General features: G+C 40.6%; 1 protein-coding gene across 3 annotated transcripts in view; it reads right to left on the minus strand.

Annotated features, from left to right (window-relative positions):
- Positions 1–13322, minus strand: part of Tmem260 (transmembrane protein 260) — a 69568-nt gene extending 56246 nt beyond the window's left edge. For 2 of the 3 annotated variants that reach the window (XM_052733404.1, XM_052733405.1), the window contains exons 1-3: positions 13082–13322; positions 8501–8532; positions 7635–7786 (exon numbers count right to left, since the gene is read on the minus strand). In XM_052733404.1, the coding sequence (XP_052589364.1) occupies positions 7635–7786; positions 8501–8532; positions 13082–13232 (335 nt within the window). In that variant the 5' untranslated portion in view covers positions 13233–13322. The remainder of the gene's footprint in view (positions 1–7634; positions 7787–8500; positions 8533–13081) is intronic. The other variant, XM_052733402.1, reaches the window with a different exon arrangement.
- Between the last annotated feature and the right edge of the window lie 758 nt (positions 13323–14080).

Genomic DNA, 14080 nt, shown 5'->3' on the forward strand with positions numbered 1-14080 from the left:
TAGGCCTGCATTGTCAGGCTCAGTTTGTTTTATTTTTAAAAATATATGATATATTTGTAATATATGAATCTTGATTTTTTTTTTTTTTTGCTTGGGTTATCACTAAAAATCATGTGGTTCACATTTTAGGAGAACGCAGTGGTACAGTACAGCACAGACAGACATACAAAGACAATATGAGAAGGATGCTCAAGTCTTTTCAGTTTCACTGAGTAATGCAAATGGCAGAAATGCTCCACTGCGATACAGCAGCGGTAACGGTGCTAAGAAAGTCCATCCTAATAAGTCCAAGCATCATAATTCTTTGGTTAAAACATAACTGCCTTCCTTTGGTCCATGAGACTGATAGAAAAGTATTCATCTGTTGACATGATGGATAAATCAGGAGGTTCTAATTTATACCACTGACACTGGTTTGCTACCAATGATAATGTGCATTTTTCTTTCCACTACATGGATTTTCATGTATCGTCACATATTTGTCTAACCCTCAATCAGAAGGCAAATAACAGAAACCAGACATTCATTCCAAACACACATTCGATGTGCCTCATAAAATTCATGAATGTGTTTGACTTCAGTGTTACTTGCATACAAAGAACCCCACTGGGGGAGTATACTAGCTTTCACCTATACTGAGCTCTCCTCCTTGAAGTAAGTCCAACTGGAAGCAGACAGGCCATGCAGCAGCAGATGGACATTAGTGGTAACTAAATTACTATTAGTGTCACTCTTTACTGATAACTAAGAAGGCACAATGGATTAGAGGAAGGAAATATGCTAAAGCCGGACACAATCAACTGCACATGAACCATTCTTATCCTTCCATTTATCTCTCCGGCTCGTTCACATAATCAACATCACGTTTTTCATCTCTCCAGCCTACGAGAATGGTCAAACTAGGATTTTGGCAACCAAACACCTAGCACTGTTACACTTCGTTCTTTTGGTATCACTCAACATTCTTGAAGCAAATATGCTCGGGGCATCTAACGTGTCAAGTTCTACTCAGGAGTCTGATGGGGGGAGCCAAGCCTTCTCATTTCCAAGTTCAGACCTCATGAACAAAAACCAGTAACTGATGACATGGTATATCAAGTTGTAGCTCTTTAGCCAGCACCACTGGGCCTCAAGAATTATAATCCCCCCATCTTTAATAAATGTGCAAGTAAGTCCTTCTCCCACATTCTATAATTGTGTTGTCACTCCTGAGAACACCATACGAAGGTTACTTTCACTTCACGAGAGTTGGTCTAGACTACCATTTCGGCCTGCGCTAACTACAGACACTCTGAAGGGAAAACTGCCACATCTTCTCATGATTTAAAACTGTATAAAATAGAGGGATTTCTAAAGCCTTCGAAAAGGAAAAACTAAACTAAATGGAAGGAATAAGATTATGAACAGCTTCCATAAACAAATGTAACCAATCAATTTCCATGAGAATTGAGATTTACAGGCCAGCAAGAGGGTTCAGCAGGTAAAGGGACTTGCGACCAAGCCTGAAAACCTGGGTTTGAGCCCCAGGACCTGTGTGGTGAAGGGAGAGAAGCAATTCCCTCAAGCTGTTCTTGGACCTCCATAGGTGCGCTGAGGCATGGGCATGCCTCCTCAACCCCCACAAAATGGTTTTTTTTTCAGAAACAATTAACTAAAATAAAGCTATACAACAAAGCTCTACAATAAAATCTAAAACAATCATTTTTTTGTACTTCACTATCTCATACCTGAATTATCTAGAAGAGAGAGCTTTGCTAGGCTTTCATGTTCCCACTGTTCTACTACGTCCACTAACTTGCACAATGAGAGGCCAGCACCTGCTGAGGGGCTGCCTCGTTCCAAACAGTGGCCCAGTTAAATCACAGCTGGTTATGTTTGCGATATGTACAAACGTGTAAGACCTTGAAATCAGCTTGCTGCTCAGTCTCGACAGTGTACTTGGCGTTCAGGAGCAGGAAGGAAACGGACTCCAAGTCTGTTCCAGCCCATCACTGTCAAAGGCACAGGTCAAGGCACCGATCTCAGGTATCTAACTCGACACCCAAGGTCCTTTTAACTGAAAATGTAGAAGGTGTGGCCTCATTTCCACACCGTTAAGACTTTACAAGTGTAGAAAGTAAACACAAAACATCCAAATAACTAAAATCAACAAAATGAGGGTACTAAGCTACAGCACCACCACCAAACATGAAAAACAAGAAACTGAATATGAAGTAGCTGAATTACCCAAAGTTGTGAAGTGCATTTTATATTCAATTCGTTAAGGTCGTCATCCATCTTTATAAGTTTGAAAAGCTGCAAGTCTGTGTGAGTTAGAAGTTATCAATTTATTTATAATTTTAAGAACTATGTACATTTATTAGCCAAGCAGTAATAACTGATGACTAGTTCCAGTGGCAAGAATCTCGGCAGGAAACAGATTTAGCAATTTAAATGTTTTATAAGTTTTTGTAATTGAGGAAACTTTTCATAATCTGACATTTGTTAAAACCACTTATTAGAAATTATGCAGCACAGTAGCTGTGGAAATATGAGCTAGCTTCACAATTATAAAGTCAGCCTATGTAGCCCTTTCCTATTGTACATAGTGGCATAAGCCCCACGGCGGCCTATCAGCTAACTGGCAGGCAGGGGGCTGCTCTATTCAAAGTGGGAGATACAAGCTGCAGGGCAAAAACCTGGCAGCTCCCATCTGACCCCACAATCCCCTACTGGTGACAGCTCCAAGCTCCATGGCAAATTAGGCCTTCTCATATTACAATTGGAGAAGACAGATTCCATTAGCAGTATCTGAAATTGAGTGGAGAGCCGCACTGTTATCAGGCTTGACTCATAAGCACTGCTATTAATCAGAGCTATGATAGCATTTATATATTTCAAGCTATCTGCTGCCGCTGTGATATTCTGCTACAAAGGGTTGATGGGACTTAGGAAAGTGAACAATAGAGCTTTCTGGGAAAAGCAGAGTAAATCAAGAAAGTCTATGACTTCCGCACATTCTGAAGGGATTGCGGTTTACATAAATTTTCTCCCAATTGGAGATTGAGCTCTTCCTCATCTTACACATGGGATTTAGTTGTCACTCAATGGTAACAGCTGTGAAAAGGTGAAGCGGCCCACCGCTCAGAATATTGCCTTCGCTTTTAAAGCAATTAACCCATGAACAGGAGGGTACCTGGTGATATCAAAGGGATTAGGCCAGGCAGTGCATTATTAACATCTCCTTGAACTAATTCTAACTCTGACTAGCTGTCAGAAAAGACTCTACAGTCTTAAAAGAGTTTTGCCCTGCTTTTCTCCCTTCAAAATGAAGCACTGCTATTTGAGCCTAATATGTCCCTCAACTTAGAAGAAAATGCAAATGAACTAGGCTCTTAATATGCTTAACCAGCCTGAGTCAATGCAATTTTAATACAAGTATGAGAAAAATATATGATCAATTAACCAGGGATCAAGACAGATATTCCCCTGAATGGGACTGAATGCTCTGGTACCTCCCATTCTTCTCCAAGGATGAAAGCTTGGTGACGATTTGTTACTTAGGCATAGTTACTTCGGAAATTAGGAAGCACTTCACATTATTCTCTATGGCAATAATCTAAAACACTCTTTTGAGCTGGAAAATCCAAATGTCCCTTAAGCAGGAGATTCCGCATTCTCCAAGGTATGGCATTTTAATTTTCTATTCTTTATTGAGTGGAATCTTAATGGAAACTGTAAGAATAGCAGACACACTGCTCAGAATCAAGCACTTTCCAAAACTATAATCAAATTAATTTTAGCAGTGAATTGATGTTTAGAAACACATAATATAAAAAAATGACAAAATTCCATGCATAAAACATGGACACAAAATAACCTGTCAGAAGATATTCAATTATTATTGCTGCAATTGATGGCAATTTCTTTGTAGTTCCAACATACCACTGATTATTGATACACACAGAGTCTATATAACATATTTGACACTGAGAGATCTGGTTTCTTATCATACAGTGCTAATGGTCTTACTGTTTTTATAAATTTCCAAAACAGAGACTTTAGGAATCCCTGAAAATCTGCTTATTTAGTGGATGGTTTATCTTTCTTTAAAGTGATTTTTTTTTTTAAATAAAAACTAGAAGCAATTTACTTTCACTTCACCCGGCACAGATTTTTCTGTCGTTCCATTTGGCCACTAACAGTTGGAAATCATCATCCTCACCCTCATTTGCTGACTTTCAAGGCTGTTGAGAATGTATTTCTTACCTTGTAGCTCCTCACACAAATGCTCTAAGATGTGCCCTCACCAGAGACTGTAAACAGTTAAGCCTTCTGAGGGACAGCATTTTAATACGACGCTGTCAGGACGTTTCCCTGTTAGTGCTAGCAGTACACAGGAAATGTGTTTGACGGAGATGTTTGATTGTGACTTAGCATTCTTCCTGATTCACTACAATAGGATCTAGTTTGATGTTTCCTGGAAAAATAACTTTGAAATAATAATAGTAAGCAAAATTAGATGGCATTCATATTTATGATTTAAGTTACCCATAACTTTTTAAAATTTTATATATAGCATCTATGAATTATAAATAGAATATTTTAAATTACATATTATCAAATTTAAAAATGATTTACTTCAGTGACCTAAAAGAACCATTGTTCTTTTAAAACACTAACTTAATTACATAGCCTTAATATAAAGATATAGGGCTGAACTGTGTATATCATAGAAATGAAAGATTAAATTCCTCTAACAAGATGCCGGCTTTCAAACGCCCCAAAGGGAACCCTATTTCAGAAGAGCCACACTCTTACCACACTCTTACCACTTTAGTTCAATGAACTACAATGACACACACTGCTTTCCGTGTGCTATTTTACTCCTATGCTTTCCACATTAGAGCAAATCAAATAAAACTGAGTTCCTGCCAACCATTAAGAAAGATTGACAAAAAAATGCAGTGTTAATGACATCTTACAGCTTTTAAAAGCAAGAGAAGGATACAAGAAAAGCAAAAATTACATGGTAATTGGAAACAACGAACAAATTGTTCTTTCAATCTAAGTCATGTTTACTGGGAAAAAAATGGAGCTTTTTACATCAACACATTTAAACAGAAATTTGCTTTTGAAACACAATCTTTGTTTAAAAGGTACAGAAGGTCTTTATGTCCACCCCAAGAGCTAAATATAGTGAATGCTATGTGAACAATTACCTGAAAAAGAATTAATTTACTGCACACCAGTCAGCTCTAACCCTACATGTACAGTAATGCACTCTTAAGTGATGGGAGAAAGAAAGAAACAAACTGCTTCCTGGACTAAAGCCTTCAACAGTCAACAACAAAACAGAAAGATGGTTTGGTCTGTAAATGAATAAAGCACTGAAATGTCTCCTGAACAAATTCTGAGCAAGGAGGCAACCTGGAACAGAATATATTCACTGTATGCCAGGGCTGAAGAAAGCCACCGCTGTAAGGCTGCACAAAACCTCTCCTGCTGTTGGGTTTACATTCACAGAAGAAAGGTTCCAGAGGTCAAGTTCAGGTCATACAACAAATGAAATTGTAACAAGCCAGCTGACATTGTATAATGTCTTCTTCCACTCAATCAATAGGCTACTGTTAGTCCTATTACCATAGAGATGGCTTCTCCTTTCTGAAGGGTGTCTATTGTTTGACAAAACAGATTTGCCACTTGAACTGGGTTGTTCCCAAAGGACGTGTACCTTGTCAGTTATTTGTATTCAAAATAATGAAATATTTTCATATTAAAGTACATGTGAGCAATAGTGTTGTTAGCTTCTTTTTCAGGGAGAAAACAACTTTTCTGAAGTACTGTATTAGCAAACCACTCACATAGCCATTTTAGTAGTATTAGAGCTCTGATTCAAAACGTCAGCAAGTGTAATGATTCATCCACAGTTGTGTACATTAAATCAAGGCGTCACATGCTCATCTGAAACTCATATAATCAAACACAATTAGCAATAAAATCTATTTTTAAACTGGACAACTAAAGGAAAATTATTGTCTGAAACTATTTGGACTTGGAAGAAGTTTTTGTATGATTTTTAAAAACAGTAACTCTCTGTGGAATGCCATCAACAATATGTGAGAAATATGAAAAGTTATCGAGTACCAATTGCCTTACTTGCTTCAGAGCACACGTGTGTGTACATGCGCGTGCGCACACACACACATACACACGCGCACACACACACACACTCAGACACACAATTCATAGCACTAAAGTGTCTATCTTAAAGTTTCTTGTGAAAATTAATAACTCATGTTTTTAATATTTAACAGGTTAAGTTCCAAATTTCAACCTAGATATTTAAAAATAAAAAATCAATTTTTCTCTTAATGGAAACTGGCAGGAACTTAGTCAGAAGATTCAGAAGAAATAACCTTTTCCAACCTTTTAGAAAAAAATATCCATAACACTAAGCAACCCAGGCAAGGACCTTATTTTAAACACTGACTATTAGAGGACTATCAATGAAAATATATAAGATTATATAGAAATACATCAAGTGATATGGATAAAACTTAGTAAACTGTCAGAACTATAATAGTTGATTCTGAATCCTTTCTGCAAATAGGTTTAAAAGTAAACTTTAGAGTTATTATGTTAGCTTTTTCACTTCTATAAGTAACGCAAAAGAAACGTGGAATTTAAAGGGCAAAACTATAACTATTACATTAAAAATGCTAGTTGGCAATATGAACATTGGAAATTGAATCTACTTAAATTATACTATACTTACATTAAATTTTTTTTTTTTTTTAACTTAAGAAAAGCTTACAAGAGCTTTTGGATGCAGGACTTTGTTTTTTCCCATTTGTCCACAAAGTCCAACTTGTATTTTTTGGTGTCATCCTCTTAGGAAACAGGTTTAGACTAAGTTAAGAATGGAGACAGAAGCATCAGAGGCAAAGAAGTCACTAACGTCCTAAACTAGTTGCCAATCTATTAAAAGCACAGTAGCTTTCAACTATGAACACCTCGATCCCTGAAGTCAGTGGGGTCTATTGTGTCTCCCTTGCCTAGGGCTACAGTGGGACAATGTGAAACCTCACTAAAAACCAAATGTGACAGCCTGGTTTCCACAAGCATAAAGTTATGTTCATATTTATAATATAATCAGCTCTCAAACCACACCCCAAATGTGACAGGTTATGTTCATATTTATAATATAATCAGCTCTCAAACCACACCCCAAATGTGACGGCCTCCTTTCCACAAGCACGCAGTATGCTCATATTTATAGAATCAGCTCTCAGGCCCAGCCTGAGAGGCAGCTGCCCATCTGCAGCATGGTGAGTAATTAAGTGAATTTACCATCTACAAAAGACAAGCTTTGTGTCGCTAAGTCAGCCCATCCTCATCTTTGTAAAATGACAGTCCTCATTAGTCCTGCCTGACCAGAGAACTGTGATAACGGACGGGTGACACCTTCATCCCACTGTACAAAGCAGAGCCAACTGTGTGAGCATCTGAGGGGCTATGAAATTCCCATAAGAAAGTGAGATCATGTGACTTAGGGAAGCCACTTCAGCAACAAAAGATTCTACAAACGTATGTAGCTGGCCATGAGGAACCCACATCTCTCATTCTCAAAATTAACTAATCAACTACTTTACCTGAAGACGGTGAAGAAAAGGAGGGAAGCAGCAACCGCTCCAAATAAGCCACAGAGAAGATTGACTCGGTAGGCAACGGGACCAAATGGAAAGAGTGTGATCGCCAGGCTAGCCACCAGTGTGAACAAAGGGTAGCCGGGAGGGTGGGCAACCTACGGGAAAAAGAGGCAACGGTCAGATGCGCTCATCTGGAAAGATGTGTCTCACTGGCTTTCACTGACAAGAAGCCCTTTTCTCAGGCAAGCATGAGGACTGTGCCTTGATGACTAACTGTCTGAATAGCAGCTTCCTACTGTAATCTTCTTGTGTCAATATGGCTATTTTCTCTAGTGGATCTGCTGTGCCTATCATATGGGACGTCACCTACAGACAAGGTGACATAGTACACTGTCAGTCCTTAAGCAGTTTGTGCTCTAGGTTTACAGTACATTCGGGTCATTTCAAAGGTTACCGATAGCAGGCAGGTCCTGAAACATCGTCTTGGTAAGAGTTGAAAGACCACACTGCTACCGGATTACCACCATGCTGACAGTCGTAAGGTCTTGACTAAAGGGATCACACACTATAATAAAGTTTATTAAATAATAAACTTATTAAAATTGTTAACCCGATTTATTCTCCACAGCTTATACAAAATTTGGGATGATAATAAGCCAGCTACTGTATATATAGTAAAGGCTTTGCTTTATAATTTCAGTTAATTGGATTTAAAACTTAAAGTAAATTGTCATGTACTGTACTTATAAGTTACTAAAAACTAGGGCTTGAAAATAAATTAATCTACTTTATTCCATGCTTAATTAAACTTTCTTAATTCCTAAAACTGCTAATGAGAGCATTGATTAAACAATAAAACTAATACTTACCCCAAGCTCATGTGCGGCTGTGATCAGTTCCCCTGTGAAAAAATAATGTAAAACCAATAATTACTATTACAGAATGACACTCCTCCAAAGTTTTCAAAATCCGGATGCTTGCATTGGGGTTTTGCATTAATTTGACTGGATAAAACTGTAAATCTGGAGAGATTTAACAGCATGAAATAGTCTAAGAGTACTTTCTCCCTTAGGTCTTATTAACAAACTATCTCCCATAGTTTTAAGTAACTGGTCAGTGGAAATACAAGTGAATTCTCATTTTAAAAAATCGTTTTTCTTTCCTGAAAGCTGTATTTACTTGCAAATATACAAACACACTAACCGAGCATGAATGTGATAATCTGTGTTCTCTCAAGAACGTAGCATGGCTTATAAAGGTGCAACTGTAAAAAGGGGGGTGGCAATAGTTTGGGTCTGTTATCTTAGTACTTGGGAGGCAGAGGCAGGAGGATTACCGTAAGTCCAAGGCCAGCCTAGGAAACCTAGTGAGACTGCCCCTCCTACAACAAAAAAAGATGCAGCTGTCTGACATAAAAAATGAGCAGAGGTTTGAGGTTTGGACATTGTCAAAGGTGCCATGCTACCCAAATGCTGGCCTTTGGATACCTTGTCTACATTAAGTTACGTATCTTTAAACAATCTGCATTGTTTTGGTAAGCTCTCCCAGAATATGTCTTTTTACAGCACTCACTACATCACTCTATTCTTTACCCATAGCTCCTCAGTGCTAGTGATTCTTTCTAAGCTTACAGCACAGGAAGTAATCCAATGTCTGTTCCTGTAACTAGAGCACGTCTAACTCATGGCTCAGCACAGCAGCACTGTGAGACAGTCTGGAACAGTGACTTGTGGTCACTTCTGCTTATTAGGAAAGGCACTAGTGTCCATGTTCTGGTCCTCGACAGGTATCAACTCCCTACTGTCCTCATTACAAAAGTAACTACCTCCACCTTCCCTGGCCTGGACTATAGCAAGACTTAACTAACCTACTTTAATGTTCTGAAACTATTCTTGACTGCAACACCCTTCCCCAATTTATACAAAACCAAGAAGCTGGAGCCTATCCCTAGTCTATAATTTTTCAATGGCTGCTGTCACTAACTAAATTCAGATAGCTTAGCAAGAATAAGCGCTTCTCCAGTCAGGTCTAATGGCTTCAAGGTCCCTTGGCAGCCTTGTTCCCACACTGCCTATGTGCCCCAAGTCTGAACACCAGCCTTCCACGGGGGTGGCCTGTTTTCAAAGCTCCATCACTCATCTTCTCACCCTGGAATACTTCTCCACCTTTCTTCCCCAAATCTGCCAAGGCCCAGTTCGATTGCCACTTGGGAATAACACCTTTCCTTACACAGGCCCAGCATCCTCTATCAGTTAATCATTTCCTCTCCTCCACAGAACATGCCTCCAACTATTCAGTACTTTCCAATATAGGATTGATTCTATTCTAGCTGGTTGTTTTCATTTCTCTCTCTCACTAAGTCTGAGAACATCATCGGAGTCACTTCAGAATCCTGCCAAGAAAACACCACCCGTCCCCTCTGGCCACCCACAAAGAATCAACCACCAATCCTCTGCAGAGGGTATGAAGACATATCACATTGTCATCCTTACCACTCAGAAACTTTTCTCCAGTGAGTGACTAATTCACAGAAGCCCCTGAAGGACAACCAGATAACATAGTGCTTACTTAGGTCAATTACTGATATTGACATCTCAGAATCTTAAGTATTTTTCATATCTTGAACACCTCTTTTAGAGAATTTGTTTATACCCTAAAAAAATGCATGAAACTATTTCCTATGTAACTACTCCAAGACAGGATCTTACAACTTTACTCCATGATTTAGCTCAGTTTTGATCTATTTTTGCTTTTATTTGTGGGACAAAGTATACCATAAGTTCCAGCTTTCAAGGTCACCATCTCTTCCATTCAGACTGTATTCAAACCACACTTTAATACCATCCCTCTAACTGCTTTTTGCCAAAATAAATAAGCTGTATCTTTACCCCTGTAATTCTGTTGCTATAAAGACAAATCTGGAATTTGACAAAATCCTATCAATTCTTGGCAATGTTCAATCTAAAGAAAAATATGCCGCTGTTCAAAATCTCTAATGTCTCCATGGTCAAGGGCAAAGGGAATGCTCTTAAAGGGAATGTGAAAGAGGAAGACAAAAGGAAACACTAAACTCAGTGCCTCCCGAGTTCTTGCTTTCTCCCAGCCCGTCAGCGGGGTTTCCTCAGCTACATTGAAGGGCTACTTGTATCAGAACAAAACTTCCTGAAGGTCTTCTGACATTAGCACTCAAACTTGCTGGGCAATTCTGAAGTAGATTCAGGTTTCACACACACAACTTGGTTGTCCCAGATGCAAACTCGGAGCAAGCCCAGAGCTGCCTGTAGTTGTTTCAAATGTACACACACCCATGTACCGTCCATTAAAGTCACCATATTTAACATATATTAATCCACCGATAAGTGAATTCTTTCTCTCAAGGATCGTGAGAACTGTCCATGAACGAATACGCATGTCTAGTAGTGAAAAAAAAAAAAAAAAGGCAATGCCACACAATGTGGTAGATCTTTCGAGTAAAACTTTTGACCAGTGCTTTATTTGGTTTTGAGATGTGTTCTGTTTATTGACAGAATATATATTTCATAAACATTCAAGTACATTCAACACAAAAACAACATGATCAAAGGTAAGCTTAAACAAAATTTCCACATTGGCATATAGTTGAAAATAGCTCTTGATGATTCCCAAAAATGATCACAAGATATCAGAAGCAACCAACCAACCAAACAAATCAGAACATGTAAGAAGTCTGGTAATTCAGATGAATACACAATTTTATTCTTTTGGTAACACATGAGATACAGTGTCATAGAAGAAGGAAGGCAACAGTTTAAAAAGACTATCACTATGGGTGATGGAGAATTTAACAATGTCCCCAAATTCTTTTGAGTAGGCATTAAGAAGAGTGTTCTAAAGTCAATCTGCTTAGGTTCTTTTTGGGTGCCCCTCACTCGCTGTGACTCTAGTTAGCCTTATTTTACTCATCTGCAAAAGAAGAGAATAGCACCTACCTCTTAGGGCAGTTGGAAGGGCAAAAATCCATAAAAGGCACTTAGGACAATGAGTGGGATATAGTAAATGCAGTGTTATTATGCTTCTGATCCCACATTTGTGGCTCTAACAACCATAAATTGTAGATATCTTTTAACAGGTACAGAGCTACCTAACCTCTAAATAACACTCTCCAATATCAAACCTCTTGCCACCCTAAAACTACTTCATTATTTAATATTAATCTTGGAAAGTGGGTAACTCCATCCCCAAACACCACCCCCAGGAACTTCTCAGGGGATCCAGAAAGAGGAGATGACCTGAAAATGGAGCATCAAGGATTCTTCACCTGTCAGGCAATCCTGACACCAGTCCTGGTAATCCCCATCTCCTGGCTGTCTTGGCGTGTAATCCTCTCCCCTTTGAACTGGTCTAGATTTCCTGACTCCCTCAAATAAAACAGGGCAGTGGCATATCACTTCCAGGATTAGGTTTCAAAAGTGACAGACAGAATGTCACACAGAATGCTCTATCTCTTTCTTTTGACGGGAGTCAGCTATCTCTGGAAAGAGTCACACAGCAGAGAACTAGACTGAGTTTGAAGTAAATGCTCCCCAAATAGGGCTGAGAGGTCTGCAACTCCAGCCCACACCTTAGTGACCCAGCTAAACTGCACCAAGAGCTACTGATCCACAGACCGGGCGATGACAAACGTTCCCTGCTTCAGCCACCAAATCCGGGTGAACTTATCAGGTAGTGAAATGACAAACAGCTCATGGATTCTTCAGGAAATAGGTTCATTATGTTGTTACAGCACCATTCTGAAACCTTGCTGGTTATTTTGAGGTATTATTAGTCACTTGATCTGGCTGTAAAACACACCAGGAAATTTGTTTCTGGATTCAAATATGTAACAATTATGCCCCTGTCTTCATCTAGGTGAGACATGCTTTTCTTTTCCCACAGAGGAGTGCTTTAAGCTGCACCACCTCCCACCCCACCCCCCTTTTAAGAGTTTCCCTCTTAATACTCAGGTTCTAACTATTATCACTGCCTGCGAAGCCCTTCCTGATCTTCTGAACGGCTCCCACTCCCAACCACATTTCTCTTAGGGCCTCCGTAATCTACCACCACTTAAAATGTAACTTAGTAACTTGTTGTGTCGTGTGTAAGCACACTAAAACGCTCTAGCTATTTTGTTCACTACTGCCAATCTTTTCGCCTGTACCACTGTAAGGGCTCGATGGGTGATATCTATGGACCAAAACGGTACGGAAAGTAAAACTGATGAGGGGTAAGCGGACAGGTGGTTAAGTTTCATCAGCCGAAAGCCACAGAAGCTGGACAGCTCGAGAACACAGAGGCCAGAGATCCAGAAACGGAAGTGGGGACTAGTTCTGGAACTCAGAACCCGGCGCTGAGCTCCGGCGATGGGACGCGGGCGCGGGAGCCGCACCCGGGGACAGGGGGGCTGGGAGGGGGGCGGCCTGCGAGTACTTTACCCGAGTCTCCCCCCGGCAGCGAGCGGGGCAGCGTGAGGGTGAACACGGCAGCCACGGCGGCGAACACGGCCACGCTGCCGCGGAGGCCCCCGGAATGCCACGGCCCCGCTCGGGCTGCCGGGCCCCCGCCGCCGTCGCCATGGCGACCCATGGGCCCGGACGCGCGCCAGCCCCGCGGACAGCGCACACTCGCCGCGGCACGGACCTTCCCGGCCGAGAGGCGCGCGCAGCCTGCGGCGGCTTCCGGTCTAGCAAGGCGGAGCGGACCACACCTTTGCCCGTCCGACGGGGGAGGAGGAAATGGTGGGTGCGCCCCCGCACGGCCTAGGAGTTTTCTTGGAGACACCACGCGTGGCAGTGTGCTTGCCTCAGTGTGCTTTGAAGTAATGAATCACAAGGGTGCATAATTCCTTACTACAGCAAGCCTGCGACAGGCCTACTGACCCTATGTAGTACTGTCCCCCCCTCCCGCTCTGACTTGGTCGGTTCCAACAGAGAAGGAAGCGGAGACGAAAATGGCGAGCCAGAAAGCGCCGCTCTGCCCCCCACGGCCTGGAGTGGAACTGCACAAAAAACCCTTTAGGAGTCCAAGAACTACCTAGTTGCTGTTAATGTTTTTCATTGGAACACATTGATCACGGCTATGTATAACAATTTGCCTCACTAAAATTAGCGTAAATCCATGTGATAACTATTAGTTCACTAATCTTAAGATATCAAAATGTACCAGTTTGTCTTATTTTCTTATAACATGAGAACGTGGAAGGTAAGTTGGAATGCTTGAGTTCTGGGCCCTAAGAAAAATAATTCTTCGTGATAAAAGTGTCTCTTTCTTAAATAAAGAGGAATGTTTTGGTGGAGACTTGCTCTGAAAGTGGGAAATGAAATGGAGACATCACGTAAATAATGCAAATGAAATGCAAAAAGGGACGGGAGCTACTGGACAACCTCGCAGCACACTGCTGGGAATGGAACCTAGGGCCTCACACGCTGCCACTG

The sequence above is a fragment of the Peromyscus californicus genome, unplaced genomic scaffold (assembly GCF_007827085.1).
Source record: "Peromyscus californicus insignis strain IS unplaced genomic scaffold, ASM782708v3 Scaffold_12__1_contigs__length_115047231, whole genome shotgun sequence".
In the NCBI taxonomy this organism is placed as follows: Eukaryota; Metazoa; Chordata; class Mammalia; order Rodentia; family Cricetidae; genus Peromyscus; species Peromyscus californicus.